Source organism: Lithobates pipiens, unplaced genomic scaffold (genome assembly GCF_037356315.1).
Source record: "Lithobates pipiens isolate NorthernLeopardFrog02 unplaced genomic scaffold, aLitPip1_a1.2 Scaffold_16, whole genome shotgun sequence".
In the NCBI taxonomy this organism is placed as follows: Eukaryota; Metazoa; Chordata; class Amphibia; order Anura; family Ranidae; genus Lithobates; species Lithobates pipiens.
The window spans coordinates 545,910,330-545,927,059 of record NW_027507748.1 but is presented as its reverse complement, the minus strand read 5'-3'; the positions used below and the strand labels follow the sequence as shown (position 1 = coordinate 545,927,059).

Here is a 16,730-nt window from a genome sequence, read left to right as displayed (position 1 = left end):
GAAATGGAAATTCATTACTTTTTCAAATGCCCTTCAGTTTTGGGGGGTCCTGTTCACAATGGGTCAGGCTGTATGGCATCCAAAACATAATGCAATATAGGTGAGGGCTTTTGTGACAAGCCCCATACACACTATTAGATTTTCTGCAGATTTTTTGTCTTCGGATTTACCAAAACCATATAATATGAGGTCAAACCTTAAGCCCCTGTACACTCGGTCGGAGATTTCCACAACCAAATCCGTCTGATTTTGCCCGTCGGATTTTGTCTGTTGGATCTTGTCCGAAACTGTTGCATACACACGGTCTGACAAAGTTGATCTTTCAGAACGTGATGACGTAATTTCGTTACGATGGGACTATATTCAGGCTAGTAGCCAGTTACTGGTCTTAGAATTTGATCTGAGCATGCGTGGCACTTGGTCCGATCACAATTCTCTACACATGATCGGAGTATGTCCGATCGGCCCAGTTGGTTGGGAAATATTTCCAACATGTTGGAAAATTGGGTCCGACAGATATTCAGACGGAATCAGTCCGATACATACCACACACAGTCGGATTATCCGACGACACGGTCCGATAGGACACATTCCGACAGATTCTCCGACCGTGTGTACAAGGGCTAAGAGTTTAAATTTGTATGCAATCAGGCAGGCCCTTGCACTACATGGTTTTAGTAAATCTGAAGACCAAAATCTGCAGAAAATCTAATGCCGCGTACACACGATCAGACTATTCGGCGGACTTAGTCTGGCGGACAAACCTCCGGAAAGTCCGCCGGACTTTCCGAACGAGCGGACCTGCCCACACACAACCAGACTTTTCCGGCGGACTAGGTCCACCGGACTATGGCAGGAGTCCGCCGTACTTTTGAAATGAACAGACTTGCCCACACACGGAGGAAAGTCCGTTTATTTTGAACACGGCTCCAGGTAGCCAGGACTAGCGAAGGAAGTCAATGTCGCCGCTTTCGGCGGCGAGATTGACACGTCGTTGGCCCTGTCACCTGGTATGGACTTAAAGGGGAAGCCCTACGCCGAAAAAACGGCATGGGGGTCCCCCCCAAGGTCCATATAAGACCCTTATCCAAGCACGCAACCCGGCCGGTCAGGAAATGGGGTGGGGGCGAACGAGTGCCCCCCATCCTGAGCCATACCAGGCCGTGTGCCCTCAACATGGGTGGATGCTTTGGGGAAGCTTGCTATGGGGGCACCCGAGCTGAGCCGCTGCTCTGTGTGTCCATTTAGACACGGAGCTGTGGTTTGGCCTTGGCTCCCCAACTCCTTATGGGCTCACTGACTTTGATTGGAGCCAATGGTGCCCGCTGTCTGTCTCAGCCAATCAGGAGGGAGTGTCCTGCACAGTTGAGTCTCTTGTGCAACATCACTGGATAGAGATGGGACTCAGGTAAGTACTCAGGGTTTTTTTTTTTATCTTTTATCTTCATGAATAGAATGCATTAAAGTGATTGTAAACTCTGTTACACCACTTGTACCTACAGGTAAGCCTATAATAAGGCTTATCTGTAGGTTCTGTAAATATCTCCCAAACTTACACAGTTTAGGGATATACAGAGTGCATGCAGCCAGACCTTCAGAGCCCTTTCCGGAAATGGTGGCTCCTGAGTGCATGCACGGGAGTGATGTTATCATGGCTTCAGCCACTCACAGTGCCAGAGCCCGCGAACCCAGAAGAAACATTAGGGGAAGATGTCAGCTGTCTCAGCGGTGAGCGGGCGCCGCTGGAGGGCTTCATTCTAAGGTAAGTATTTCATAAGTATGCCGTGGTCTTACTCATTTTTTTTTTTTTATTCAGTGGTTTAGAACCGCTTTCAGATAAAAAAAAAAAAAACTTCTGCCTTTAGAACCACTTAAAAGCATAACTAAACCCATCAATTTAATGGTTTCCCTTAATGATAACTATCAGGGTCTGTTTACACAGCTTGCGGTGTGGCGCATTTCCCGCACTGCGATGAAAAGTTCAGCCCTCTTTAGATGCACATGTGTGCCGTGAATTGTTAATGGGGCCCCTATGTGGTTTGGTGCAGCACAATTTTAAACATTATGCCTGCGCGGCACCAAACCTGCCTGTGCTTTTTGCCCATTCCTGTGCATTTGTCAGCCTATTGAGATGAATAGGCTGTCAAAAACGCGTCGTGCGGGATCACACAAAGACGCATGCATTATGATGTGAACTGGCCCTCACATTTACAGTATTGTGACCTCATCCAAACTGTCAAGCCATCAACTGGCTGGTGCCATAACTGATCACATATGCAGCCCCATGGAAGATCAAATAGAGCCTAAGATGGCAGCTTCCTTTGCTGTAAAGTTACACTTGAAGTTGTTTATACTTGATTTGTCCCTAAAGTCTTTTCTTCCTATTGAATGATTCAAGCCATGGTTATGCATTATATGTTTTACCCTTCTTTAATTTTTTTATGCAATGTTACTGTCAGGACTGCCTGAACAGTATGGCGGAGCAGTGACATAATACTGAGAGGGATGTTCATGGTTTTCTTTCAGAGAGGCTGCACCAAACAGACTGTTCTATAGTGGGCAGGTAAAAGGAGAGTCAGCCATGAAGAATGAAGATGATGTGGGCAGTTCTGTGGATGTGGAAGTCACAGTATGTAATTTACTGTTTTAATAGCTGTAACATAATACAGTACTGCTTGCTTACATACAACAGAAAGACAATATATTTCAGATTGCGTAACCACACTAATTAATATTATAATAGGTTACATTTTAATTCAGTGTATATTTAAAGTCACAGCTTGTTGGTTTTTCATTTTGGGTAGAGTAGTAGAGGGCTAAAAGCGTTGTTGTTTTTTGGCCATCTGTGTTTCATTTGTGGGATTTCCTTTTACTACCTGTCCTGTAGACTCAACAGACTCAACATCAAGTAAAAGGATATCTTTTCAATGATAGGGTAAAAATCCCTTTTAGAAACAAGGGTCCCATTCGATTTCCACTCTCTTCTGCCGCGTACACACGATCGGATTTCACGTAGGAAAAAGTTGCCTTGCATACACACGGTCACGCAAAACTTCGCTGAAATTACGACCGTCAAGAATGTGGTGAAATACAACGCTACGACGAGCCGAGAAAATTAAGTTCAATGCTTCCGAGCATGCGTTGAATTGTTTCTGAGCATGCGTAGGAATTTTGCACATCGGAATTGCCACAGACGATCGCATTTTCGGATAGGAACTTTTCCCGACCGAAAAATTGAGAGCATGCTCTCAATCATTTGCTGGCTGGAATTCCGCCAGCAAAAGACCGATGGAGCATACACACGGTCACATTTTCTGATGAAAAACTCTCAGCTGTCTTTTGCTGCCTGAAATTCCGATCGTGTGTACGTAGCATTCCTGTTTTTGGATTTTCCATGCTAAATCTACCAAATCTATCTAATGGGGACACTGACAGCAATAATAACTTGGTAGTGGTTCTACCCTCTCACCCTCTATCCAAATATAAAAAAAACAATTGCCTTTAGGTGTACTCTTATTCAGTCCTTTATGATACATCTGTCCAAATTATATATGTATATACTTGATGACTCAGAGGACACAAATACATAGCTCCCAACTGTTCCTGATTTCGAGGGACTGTTCCTGATTTGGAGCAATGTCCCTCTGTCCCTCTTTCCCCCTCATTGTCCTTCATTTTGGTCTGATCTATAGATAGAAAAGGGAAATATTTTGGCAGGACTTTATGGGTGAGAGAATAATAAATAATTTCAATCCATGATAGGTATAAAAATTACAAGATTTTTATTGTTAGATATAGGACATGATAAAAAGTTTGGTAAGAGTTATGTGCACATATACAAGGATACTGCTAGAATTCAAAACAGGTGACAAAATTGAATTACTCGGAGAAGGCATTGGAGTGATTGTCCCGACATGTTTCGCCACTCTAGGCTCATCAGGGGATGTTTAAAAGACAGTTAGATATAACACTGCATATAACCAAAACAAGACAAAACTAAAACCATTGCATTGACTGAGGGTACAATACAAAAATGTATTCAAATAGTAATGATACAATGGAATAAGCTGTCAACTACCATGCCCATCATCAATCGCTCACCCAAATGAAGATCTTTCGTCTGCGCCTCAGGGTCAAGTCACGAAAAACCTCTGATCTATATAGTTGTATACAATATGCACTTTTTATTATCTTTCAAAAAGTGTTTCCCAGCGCTAAACCTTTCATACAATTTCTAAATTGTTGCATTTGTAAATTTTAAAATCCAGTATAAAGGAATAGCAGTGTTAAAAAAAAAGCCCTTGTGGATTTATTTACCTTTTTTTGGTTAATTCTCCTTTAAGGGTGTGGCGGGGGCGTGTCCTGCATATGTTTGCTAGTAGGTGTCCCTCATTCCCATCTCAAAATGTTGGGTGGTATGCAAATATGTCGACTACATTTTTTATTGCCCCCCCCCCCCCAGAAGGCCAGCTCTATCTTTGTTTTAGTATCCCCAGGGTCATACCCAAACAATGTGTCCCCCTGTCTGCAGCACACTAATATGACATAATCTTCCCTGCATGTTCTTCTAAGGCAGACCTTGAGATACTGTACTTAGGCATAGCCACTTGAGTGGAGCTGGAGGGCTGCTTTAAACGAAAGTTGAATATTGCTATGTATTGTAACACATCAGGAATGTATTCAGTTCATGCAGGCTTGGGATGTTGTGGATCAGTCCACTTTACGCTACTTCCTTCCGTGATGTGACATGCTTATATGTAATAACATGTATGATCTCTTGATTAGGTCTCAAACCGGGGAAAATCATTGCGAACGCTAGGTTCTGCCTACCTGAACCTGATGTGGCCACATGAAATGGCAAATGGGAAATGGCTCCTGTACCCAATGAAGATCCAGCTGAAAGAGCAGGTGCAATCTGGCCGTAGCATGGAGTGCAGTCCCGTAGATGCAGTCAACCCCCTCAAACTGGTGTGTGAGCTCTCTACATGTCTATAATCCTCTTTCTCACCCCCATACATACAACAGAAATATGCCCTAACACTTTGAATTATCTCACAGAATACAGTACGAGAGGACACAAAAACCCTTGGGCTAAGTCAAAGTTCAGCAAATCGGTGGGCAATCTCATATCCAGCAAAGAAGAAGGATGTTGTTTTGGTAATTATCACAGCAGTGCTTGTTTTACTAATTATAAGTTCAGTAGTGTTGCCCTCACATTATGCTAAATTATACAGTATATCACTACAAAAGCTAGTCATAGATATGAAATGATCATTACCATGATTGGATGACAGTTTAGTGCCTAAGGTATGAGGCTCAACCTGACAGACACCCACAACAATAATTGTAGTTTATTTGGTAACAAGCATTTAAAGCATAACTAAACATAAGGAAAAAAACTCACAGCTTACCAGCCTTGTCCTTAAATATATAGAAGCAATGCAAATGCAGCAGAGGCAGCTGCATTGGTTTTCATTTTCAGGACAAAGATATTTTTAGCAAGTACAGAAAATACCTGTTGATCTTGACGGAAATAGTATCCTCAAAACTTCCTGTGAGCTGAAGTTATGAAGATCTTTATTGTGAAGGCTACAAATGCCATCATTCCCCCCATGTAATTGAAATTACATAAATGCACACACATGGAGCCTGTACAGTCCAGCCTGGGTGATTCCTTGCATAGATACAGTTGAGAAACAAGTGTAGCCATCTACCAGTGTGTTGTTCACAGGATTACCAAGTGAAAATAAAGGGGGAAAAGTCTAATATTTTTTTTAAAAATTGCAACAATCTCATCTAATGACTAGTAAGGTGAAACATATTAAAAACAACACCACTCTAGGAAGATATCTCATGATGCATACCACCTGCTAATGGAAACAGGTGCTGGCTCTGCATGTAGTAATGAATTGAAGAGAAGACTGGATAGCCGCACTCTGTTGACACCTTTATTGAAGATGGTTTACATTTTTTTCTGGTACAAACCATCAGAGGCACTGGATCAATGAAAACATGACATGTTTCACACCACTATGGGGTGCTTAGTCATAGCACCCCATAGTGGTGTAGACTAAGCACCCCATAGTGGTGTAGAATAAGCACCCCATAATGGTGTAGACTAAGCACCCCATAGTGGTGTAGACTAAGCACCCCATAGTGGTGTAGACTAAGCACCCCATAGTGGTGTAGAATAAGCACTCCATAGTGGTGTAGACTAAGCACCCCATAGTGGTGTAGACTAAGCACCCCATAGTGGTGTAGAATAAGCACCCCATAGTGGTGTAGACTAAGCACCCCATAGTGGTGTAGACTAAGCACCCCATAGTGGTGTAGAATAAGCACCCCATAGTGGTGTAGACAAAGAACCCCATAGTGGTGTAGAGTAAGCACCCCATAGTGGTGTAGAATAAGCACCCCATAGTGGTGTAGACTAAGCACCCCATAGTGGTGGGAAACATGTCAGGTTTTCATTGATCCTGTGCCTCTGATGTCTTTGTACCAGAAGAATTTTTAAACCGTCTTCAATAAAGGTGTCAACAGAGTGCAGCTGTACAGTCTTTTCTTTGATTCATTGAAACATATTAAACTTTTGTTTTTGGGTTTAAATACATTTTAAAGAGGTAGTAAACTCCGCATTTTGATTTTTACCTCCAGTAAACTTATAATAAAGCTTACCAGTAGGTAAAATGAATATCTACTAAACATGCACTGTTTAGGAGATATTCTAGCGAGCAGCAGCCAGGTGACGTCACCGGCGCATGTGCTCTGAAGGAACGGCATACTCGTGACGCTCCTTCAGAACTGTGTGCCATGGCCACAGTCCGTGAACCCGGCAGGAAGACTGGTGACAGAGCCTCACTGGAGTGCTTTGTTTCAAGGTAAGTCTTTCATAATGTGCTAGTATGCGGCATACTAGCACAATATGATATTGCTTTACAGGAAGAAACATTTTTTTTTTTTTTTTTATGTTTAAAAGTTTACTACCACTTTAAGTTGTAAAATACTTCTTAATGCTTGTAAATGAAGCCATACAAGACTTGATCACTCCAACTAATGACATCGCTTTTGAATATCGACCAATGTATTGCAACAGTGAACAGTCCTGACACAGCTGTACAATGGTAATGTACACTTCCACAAATAATTGGAGATAATGTACACACTATTGGCAAACATATAATAGTCATACAATAAAAAAAAAAAAATACTGTAATGTTCTTTTTCACTTAGTTCTGCTGTCAAAGTAGTGGGGGTCTGTTTATCAAATGTGCCTCATACAAAAACTTGTCTATAGATCCAACTCTAGTAAAGCCTGGGGAAAATGAAAAGGAGAGCTGATTGGCTGACTTAAGCAATATAAAAAAATGCAGACAGTTTTGATCATCAGTTCTACTTTTGTTGTAAATATAACAAATCTGTCTATTTTTCAGGATTGTGAACGCGGCACTGCTCACTGTACGATATTTCAATGTCCTCTGTACAGTTTTGACCAGCAGGTGGTGCTCAATGTCCATGGTCGTCTTTGGAATAGCACATTTTTAGAGGTAAAATGCCCTTGTGAAGCCAATTGTTATTATTCTATGACAAATTAAAATGTATTTTCCTTTTGTAAAGTTTTTATTTTTTATTTTTATCCTTTAGGACTATCCATCTGGAAGTGCTCTAGAGGTGGTCATCAGAGCAAATATCACTGTGAAGTCTACTATTAAGAACCTAGTACTGAGAGATGCTACAACACAGGTACACTAATACCTCTTGATTGGTTGCATCCATATTTAAAAATGTTTCCATTGTATACTAAAGTCAAGCCATTCTTTAAATATACGTATCTGTGTGATATCTATAAACTGTATATTATGAAACACCTTACTGAGTGGGGGCTTTGCTTAGTGTAGGTATAGCAAAATAAATTCCGTTTACTTTTTAATAGAGTAGAAATGTTCCTTCACTTCCCGTCCAAGAGACACAATAGGAAACAAAGGGCACATTTCTACAGAATAAATGGAATGCCCCTCTTTGACAGGCGTCACCATTGGAAGGTTACCCATCACCTTTTGTTCTGGTGACAATTGTAAAATGTTGGATATTTCCTCTCTTTTTGTCTCAGTGACAATGGTCACCAGGACAAATGGAGAGAATCAATCTACCCAGAAAAGACACACAATGCCAACATATAACAAATATAATAACCCAGTAAACTTCAATCTGTGCCCTTACTTGTGTTTTTGCCATGTTCCTTGAGCGATAATTTGTACATCTCAGATTTTTTCCTTTGAATACTGTTGGTCATGGTGTCTTGGACACACACGGAGTACGTATAGTTGTGTCTTTGTAAAATCCTCTTCTTTTTTTTAAAAGAAAGAAAGTAATCTTAATGAACAACTCAACCCAATACTTATTCTCCATTTTGGCCTTAGTAGAGCACAAGTGGATCCTCTTTTGCATCTTTACTGTAGCCTGGGAACTCAATGAGGGTTCCCCTCTCACTCCTGGCATGGCTGTGACAAAATAAGCAAATATTGTTAGTCCATTGTTAATGACTTTAGAGAATTTTCCTCGTATTGTTATGAGGGATCTGTTAAAGAGAGTAGGACACACATTTGTATTGGCTGCTCTTCAGTCGCTACTCCACAAGTATATATGGAAAATAAATAAAATTGGTAACAGCAATAAGTCTGACCCGTAACGGCTAGAGGAGCCATTAAGGGGTAGCATAAATACCAAGCATTCGATCAAACCTTACCCGTTTAACTCAAACAAGAAAATTATGTTGAATATAAACCTTCATATATATTAATATGACAGAGGAGTTCCAAAGATCCCTGAAGAAACGCTGGTTTTATAATACTAAACATTTCTAGCCATGGCTATAGCCATCTGCTCTAGAAATATTTCAGACCAATATTACAATTTTAACCATTTTGCTCACACTTATAGATCTCTGTCATGCTGTATTCTGATCTTGATATTGTGGCACATGGAGGAGTTCCTTGGTGGATCTTTCTTATTGCAATTCTGGCTGGCTTACTACTACTATTACTCCTAGTCTCTATCCTATGGAAGGTAAGAAGCACGGACCACCAGTTTTGTTGTATTAAAATGTGAGCCAATGTGTTATAATTACTCTATTACCATCTTGCATCTTGTGAACTTCCTTCTGTGCACAAGCAGAACTGTACTTATCATATTGGCAATCATAGACCAGTGCCTGGGACAGAAGAGTAAGGAGGGTAGCATCAAGCTTCAATATATCAGATTTTCTCCTTATTTTGTTTCACTCTTCTGGACACCTCTGGATATTTATGGCTGATTTTAACGAGAGAACCACAGAGAAAAGCAGATGCAGGTGATATTGAGAGGAGTCCTATGGCTCTTTATAGTTCATGAAATACGAAAACATCTCTACTTGTTTTTATTTGGTGATCAGTTCAGTGAAAAAGTAGCTTTGTATGAAAACTAGATATTATATTTTCCCCAACAGCTCATTCAAGCATTATAATTTCTACTAACTTAATCACATGACCCAAAAAGTGGAAAAAGGACCAAAAATCAAGGCCCGGAGAGCTGCTATTTGAACAGAAAACAAGCCACAAAATGTTCATGTTGCACATTTTCAGGTGCTCAGATTGAAGTCTATGGGGCCCAATCTGCCAAAAAAGAAGCTCATGTACTTTTTTGAGCGACAGGCATTTTGCTTCAGGCAACAGAATGTTCAGATGTGAACAGGGGCAATTGAAAAGAATGAGATTTGCCTTGTTGAGTGTTTTAGAGTTACCAGCTTCAAGCAGAAAATCACTCAGGTGTGAAAAGGGCCTTACAGTGCGACCAGCAAATGTTTTGACTATCAGGTTGTGCCTAGGGCAGCATGATGTTGAAATAAGGTCCTATATTGTATGGATCTGTGAATCTCTGAACAACCAAATAGTATCATCAGTGTTATCCAGCACTTAACATGATATGACTGTATACAACCTTCAGCTTAAGTGCTTCCACTTAAGTAATGGCGATACCCAGTGTTAAGCCAGTATTCCATGTTTTGCTTTTTTTCTCACTTAAAGAATTTTGCTCTTCTCCTAATTACATCACTTGCATTAGTTTTATTCCACACCACTTTACAAAATGGAATCAGCATGCACTAAAGTACAATCCTCTGGTGTCCATGAACATCTCTAGTGTTGTTTGCCAATCGACAGCAATAAGAAAGGTTCACAGAAAAAAAGAATAGAATCGATAATGTTATCATCTAGCACTCACCAAGAGATTTCATAAATGTTTGCAAATCTAAGTTTGAATAAAAATAACTCAGTATGGTGCCCCAAGTAAGAACCTGCAATCCCACTAGGGAATAACTGGCAAAGTAAGTTGCTGTTAGTGGCGAAAGGAGGTCTGGGATGTTTGATGAAACTTTGCAAGAACAAGAAGACAAGATTGTGAGTAATCTTTCAGACCTAATGGACTACTAAATTCACAATTTTGAGTCCCACGGACCACTACCATTCATTTTACATTCATTTTACATTCATTATACAATGCTCCGGCTGTCTGACCCCCCCCCCCCGGATCACACTGCTGCCTTATGCCGCGTACACACGATTGGACTTTCCGGTGGACCAGAGTCCATCAGACAATTCAATTGTGTGTGGGCTCCAGCTGACTTTTTCTTCTCCCAAAAGTCCGGTGTACCTAGAAATAAGACTGGCTTCAAATTTGTCTGCCAGACTCGACTTTTAGCGGACAATTCGTTTGTCTGTGTGCTGGTCCGACTAAAACCGACGCTAGGGCAGCTATTGGCTACTGGCTATGAACTTCCTTATTCTACGTCATCACATTAGAATCCGTCGGACTTTTGGAGTGATCGTGTGTGGCCAAGTCCGTTCGTTTGAAAGTCCGGTGGACCTCAAACTCTGGCTCCCTGCCCCCCCCCCCCCACACACACACACACACACTCTGCATTACACTACTGCCATACACGGACTTATTAGCGGATCTATCCTCCTTATCCAGCCACATGCTTGAGCTCCCTCCCACAGTCTATGATCAGTGCTGCCATTGCAAGTCTCCTTTTTCACCTCCTGCTCTCTGCACTACTCCTGGCGCCTCCCTCTGATTTCACAGGAGCCAGAACTACTGAGGCATCAGGAATCAATGTGCGCTGAAATTATGGACTGTCAGTGCACTTTGAAAACAACACTGGAAACAGTGTACATCTGCCACAATGTTGATTTGGGGCAGCACCCTTGGGGATCCCGAAAAATTTTCGTGGAACATAAATGTTCCACAGACCACTGGTTGTCAACCGCTGTCCTAGGAGACATCATTACCACAAAGTTCATATAAGGCAAAACGTCTAAGTACTGCAAAAGGACCATCTGTGTGTACTTTGCCAAGCAGGTGCAGGTATGGCAACATTCAACAACTATGATTGTTCCTAGACCCATTACTTTTCTGTGTTGGGGGCCTTCTTTACAGATAACACATACAAAGCATTAGTGGTTAATCAAAGCATATCTTAATACCAGAGGGCTGATAAGCTACAATATAAGAGCTCATATATACCTGTAAACACCTCCAGTCATTCATGAAGTGCTCATTAACCAAAATAATTATAAATCTATAAAGGTACTATCAAATATTAATGAATAAATACAACAAGCACAGGTACACCCTAGCAGCAAACAATGATCATAATCAGCCAGAGTCCAAGAGTCTGTCTGATGCAGCTGTCAGCTGAAAGAGAACTTCAGATGACTGGGAAGAGCAAAAAAGACCAAGCAAAAGAAAGCCGCTAAATGGACTACCGGTAATTGAGTAAAAGTATGAATTTATATAAGTTGTATTTCTTGTCTTATCTTTTTATTCTCACAATGAATACATTTTACCAGCACAGTTGGTTTATTATTGTTGTCCGTTGGCAATAGGATTTTTTTATTTAGCTCTCAGGAGCTGCTGCTATTATTATTCCGACATGGCACTGTCTCTGAAAGCTTTTTAAGGGCACAAGTTACTCTCCACAGTAGGCTGATGACAGGGAGGATTCCCTGAAATGTGTCCCTATAAGCACCTTGTGTGTGGACCAGGCTCCATTCACATTAGCGCGTCTTCGAGTGCGACTTTTGAGCGTAACTTTGTTGGGACTTTTGGTGCAACTTTGATCTGACTTTACATTCTCTGGACCAAAGTTGCATTAAACGTTGCACCAAAGTTGTGCAGACACCTTTTCAGTCACTGTGACTGTAATGCCGCGTACACATGACCGGACTTTCCAGCAGACTAGGTCCGACGGAATCAGCCCGCATGACAATCGTGTGTGGGCTAATCTGATCATTTTTCATTTTAAAAATCAGACGGACCTAGAAATAGAACATGTTTCAAATCTGTCCGACGGACTCAATTCCTATCAGGAAAACCGTTCGTCTGTATGCTGGTCCGACAGACCAAATACGATGCAAGGGGAAGCTATTGGCTACTGGCTATTGGACTTCCTTTTTTAGTCTTTCGTCATCCCGTTCAAAACGAACGGACTTTCAAACAGACTTAGTCCGTTCATGTATGGCCAAGTCCGTTCGTTCGGAAGTCCATCGAAACTCTGCTGAAATGTCCGTCGAGAAGACCGTCGGACCTAGTCTGCTTGAAAGTACGGTCGTGTCTATGCGACATAAGTCACACCAATTTGAATACTTGCCATTGAAAAGAATGTGCTGCAGCTTGCCATGTGATGTTGATGTCCAAAGTTGCATGAAAAATCGCACAAGTGTGAATGGAGCCTGACAGCGGCCGGTAGCGTTTAACTTCTGAGATGCCATTGCTTTCACTGCATGGAGGATCACAGAGCCTGTCTGTGCCTGATTTCCAGAGCACTTTCGCCTAGCAGCAAAAGGGTCCCTGATTCGGCACATCATGGATCTAGTGGACAGATTACTAGGAGTGGCTGGGGAAGACCCAGCTGTCATGGTGCATGTTGGCACCAATGACAAAGTCAGAGGCAGATGGAGTGTCTTAAAGAACGATTTTAGGGGCTTGGGAGCTAAATTGAGGAAAAAGACCTCCAAGTTAGTATTCTCAGGAATACTACCCTTACCTTCAGCCACACCAGAAAGGCAGAGGGAGATTAGGTAAGTAAACAAGTGGCTGAAGAGCTGGTGTAGTAAGGAGGGGTTTGAGTTCCTGGAGGACTGGACCGACTTATCAGTCGGTCACTGGTACTATAGAAGGGACAGACTGCACCTAAATGAGGAGGGTGCAGATCTGCAGGGAGTAAAGATGGCCAAAAAGTTAGTGGGGTTATTAAACTAGGCGACGGGGGGTCTAGAGGTAGAGATAGCCAGCGCGGGACAGAGGGTAGTATTGGGGCATTAGTTGTAGGTTGACTATTGCAAGTCCGAGTTGCAATCTCAGAACACCCAATAAGAGGCTAGTATGCGACCGGTCTAAACTACGTGGCATGTTCACCAATGCCAGGAGCCTGGCGGACAGGATGGGTGAACAAGGGATTCTGTTGTACAAGGAGGATTTGGATTTTGTGGGAATTTCAGAGACCTGGTTCAACAGCTCTCATGATTGGCTGGCAACCATTCAAGGGTATACCCTTTATCACAGGGATAGAGAGGGTAAAAAAGGGGGAGGGGTATGCCTATATATCAAGAATAATGTACAAGTGAATGCGAGAGATGACATCACTAAGGGAGCTAGGAAGGAGGTGGAATCCTTATGGGTGGAGCTCCAAAGGGATGAAGCTAAGGGTAAAATAATACTAAGAGTATGATATAGGCCCCCTAACCTAACGGAGGAGAGGGAGACGGACCTCCTATCACAATTTGGATTATCAGCAAGGATGGGAAGTGTTATCATAATGGGGGATTTTAATTATCCAGACATAGACTGGGCAAAGGGAACCATGCATTCGTCTAAGGCTCGCAAGTTCTTAAATGTCTTGCAGGACAATTTCATGGGTCAGATGGTAGACGCACCAACTAGAAATAAAGTGTTACTGGATCAACTGATTACCAACAATACAGACCTGATCACGGATGTGGAAATACGGTGAAATTTAGTAAACAGCAATCACAGGTCAATTGGCTTCAGTATAAATCACAACATAGGAAACATAAGGGAAATACAATACTGAATTTCAAAAGAGCCAACGTCCCTAAATTATGAACCTTGCTAGAAGGCATAAATTGGGATAAAATCTTAGGAACGAAGAACATGGAGGACAGATGGGTTCGCTTTAAGAGCATATTAAATAAGGGCATTAGCCAGTGCATCCCATTGGGTAATAAATTAAAAAAGAGCAATCAAACATCCTGAATTGCTTAACCCCAATGTAAAAATGCATATAAAAGCAAGAGAGAAGGCCTTCAAAAATACGAGGTTGAGGGATCATTATCAGCATTCAGACTTTATAAAGAATGCAACAAGAAATGTAAGGGTGCAATTAGGGCAGCTAACATAGAACACGAAAGACACATAGTGGAGGAGAGCAAAAAGAATCCCAAGAAATTATTTAAGTATGTAAACAGTAAAAAAGGGAGGACAGACCATATTGACCCTATAAGGAATGAGGAAGGACATCTGGTTACAAAGGATGGGGAGATTGCAAAGGTATTGAAATTATTCTTCTCCTTAGTCTTCACAAGGAAAACGGAGGGCTTCAGTAACCAAAACTGCAGTGTTTATCTTCGTGACACATCAAAGGAAGCACCCTCATGGCTAACAGAGGGCAAAATTAGAATTAGATTTGGGAAACATTAATAAATCACCGGGACCAGATGGCTTGCACCCAAGAGTACTTAGGGAACTCAGTCAAGTAATTGCCAGACCATTGTTCCTCATTTTTACTGAGTCTACTGACTGGAATGGTAGAATATTGGCATGCATTAAAAAGGGATTAACTCAAGAGATAAAGAGATAATTCTCCCACTCTACAAGACTCTGGTCCGGCTGCACCTGGAGTATGCTGTCCAGTTCTGGGCACCAGTCCTCAGGAAAGATGTACTGGAAATGGAGCGAGTACAAAGAAGGACAACAAAGCTAATAAAGGGTCTGGAGGATATTAGTTATGAATAAAGGTTGCGAGCACTGAACTCATTCTCTCTGGAGAAGAGACACTTGAGAAGGGATGATTTCAATTTACAAATACCGTACTGGTGACCCCACACATAGGTTGGACTTGATGGACGTGTGTCTTTTTTAAACCTCTCCTACTATGTAACTATGTAACGACATTTCCTGCCTGGAGTTTACATGTTCTCCCTGTGCCTGCGTGGGTTTCCTCTGGGTACTCTGGCTTTCTCCCACACTCCAAAGACATGTTCGTAGGTTAATTAGATCCTGTCTAAATTGGCCCTAGTATGTGTATATATACATGTGAGAATTTTTGCTCTGCATAAAGCTGGCCTAGGCTATAAGAAGATTCCTAAGACCCTGAAACTAAGCAAAAGCAAGGTGGTCAAGACAATACAGCAGTTTAACAGGACAGGTTCCACTCATTAAAGGCCTCGCCATGGTCATTCAAAGAAGTTGAGTGCACGTGCTCAGCATCATAGCCAGAGGTTGTCTTTGGGATATAGCCGTATGAGTGCTGCCAGCATTGCTGCAGAGGTTCAAGGGGTGGGGGGGGTCAGCCTGTTAGTGCTCAGACCATATGCCGCACACTGCATCAAATTGGTCTGCATGGCTGTCGTCCCAGAAGGAAGCCTCTTCTAAAGGTGATACACCAGAAAGGCTGCAAATAGCTTGCTGAAGACAAGTAGACTAAGGGTATGGATTACTGGAACCATGTCCTGTGGTCTGATGAGATCAAGATAAACGTATTTGGTTCAGATGGTGTCAAGCGTGTGTGGCAGCAACCAGTTGAGCAGTACAAAGGGGAGCTACAGTTCATTGCAGGAACCATGAATGCCAATATGTACTGTGACATACTGAAGCAGAGCGTGATCCCTTCCCTTTGGAGACTGGGCCACAGGGCAGTATTCCAACATAACGACCCTAAACACACCTCCAAGACAACCACTGCCTTGCTAAAGAAACTGAGGGTAAAGGTGATGGACTGGCCAAGCATGTCTCCAGACCGAAACCCTATTGAGCATCTATGGGGCATCCTCAAATGGAAGGTGGAGGAGTGCAAGGTCTCTAACATCCACCAGCTCCATGATGTCGTCATGGAGGAGAGGAAGAGGACTCCAGTGGCAACCTGTGAAGCTCTGGTGAACTCCATGCCCAAGAGGGTTAAGGCAGTGCTGGAAAATAATGGTGGCCACACAAAATATTGACAGTTTGGGCCCAATTTGGACATTTTCACTTAAAAGTGTACTCACTTTTGTTGCCAGTGGTTTAGACATTAATAGCTGTGTGTTGAGTTATTTTGAGGGGACAGCAAATTTACACTGTTATACAAGCTGTTCACTCACTACTATACATTGTAGTAAAGTGTCATTGCTTCAGTGTTGTCACATGAAAAGATAAAAAAAAATTACAAAAATGTGAGGGGTGTACTATAAATAATAATAAATAAATAATTGCTCAGTCTATTCCCTGTATGTGAGTGCAACATTATAGAGAGGTTTTTTTTAACAATAAATTCATGTTTTTACTCTAGTACTACACTTAGAGTCTTTTGTTTTTTTTGCACTTTGTCTTCTTCCTTTCTCTTCGCTGCAAGGGTTAAATTCTCCTTTATGTCTAAGGGACTGCAAAAAAAGCAGTTTTACTCACCCGATCTACATCTCCCT

The 16,730-nt window shown here is 41.9% G+C and overlaps 1 protein-coding gene across 4 annotated transcripts in view; it reads left to right on the top strand.

Annotated features, from left to right (window-relative positions):
* The window catches only part of ITGA7 (integrin subunit alpha 7), a 206,745-nt gene that overhangs the window by 181,640 nt on the left and 8,375 nt on the right, over positions 1 to 16,730 (top strand). For all 4 annotated transcript variants that reach the window (XM_077483363.1, XM_077483361.1, XM_077483360.1 and 1 more), the window contains 6 exons: positions 2,527 to 2,629; positions 4,786 to 4,968; positions 5,059 to 5,157; positions 7,431 to 7,544; positions 7,642 to 7,740; positions 8,938 to 9,063. In XM_077483363.1, coding sequence (XP_077339489.1) covers positions 2,527 to 2,629; positions 4,786 to 4,968; positions 5,059 to 5,157; positions 7,431 to 7,544; positions 7,642 to 7,740; positions 8,938 to 9,063 — 724 coding nt within the window. The remainder of the gene's footprint in view (positions 1 to 2,526; positions 2,630 to 4,785; positions 4,969 to 5,058; positions 5,158 to 7,430; positions 7,545 to 7,641; positions 7,741 to 8,937; positions 9,064 to 16,730) is intronic.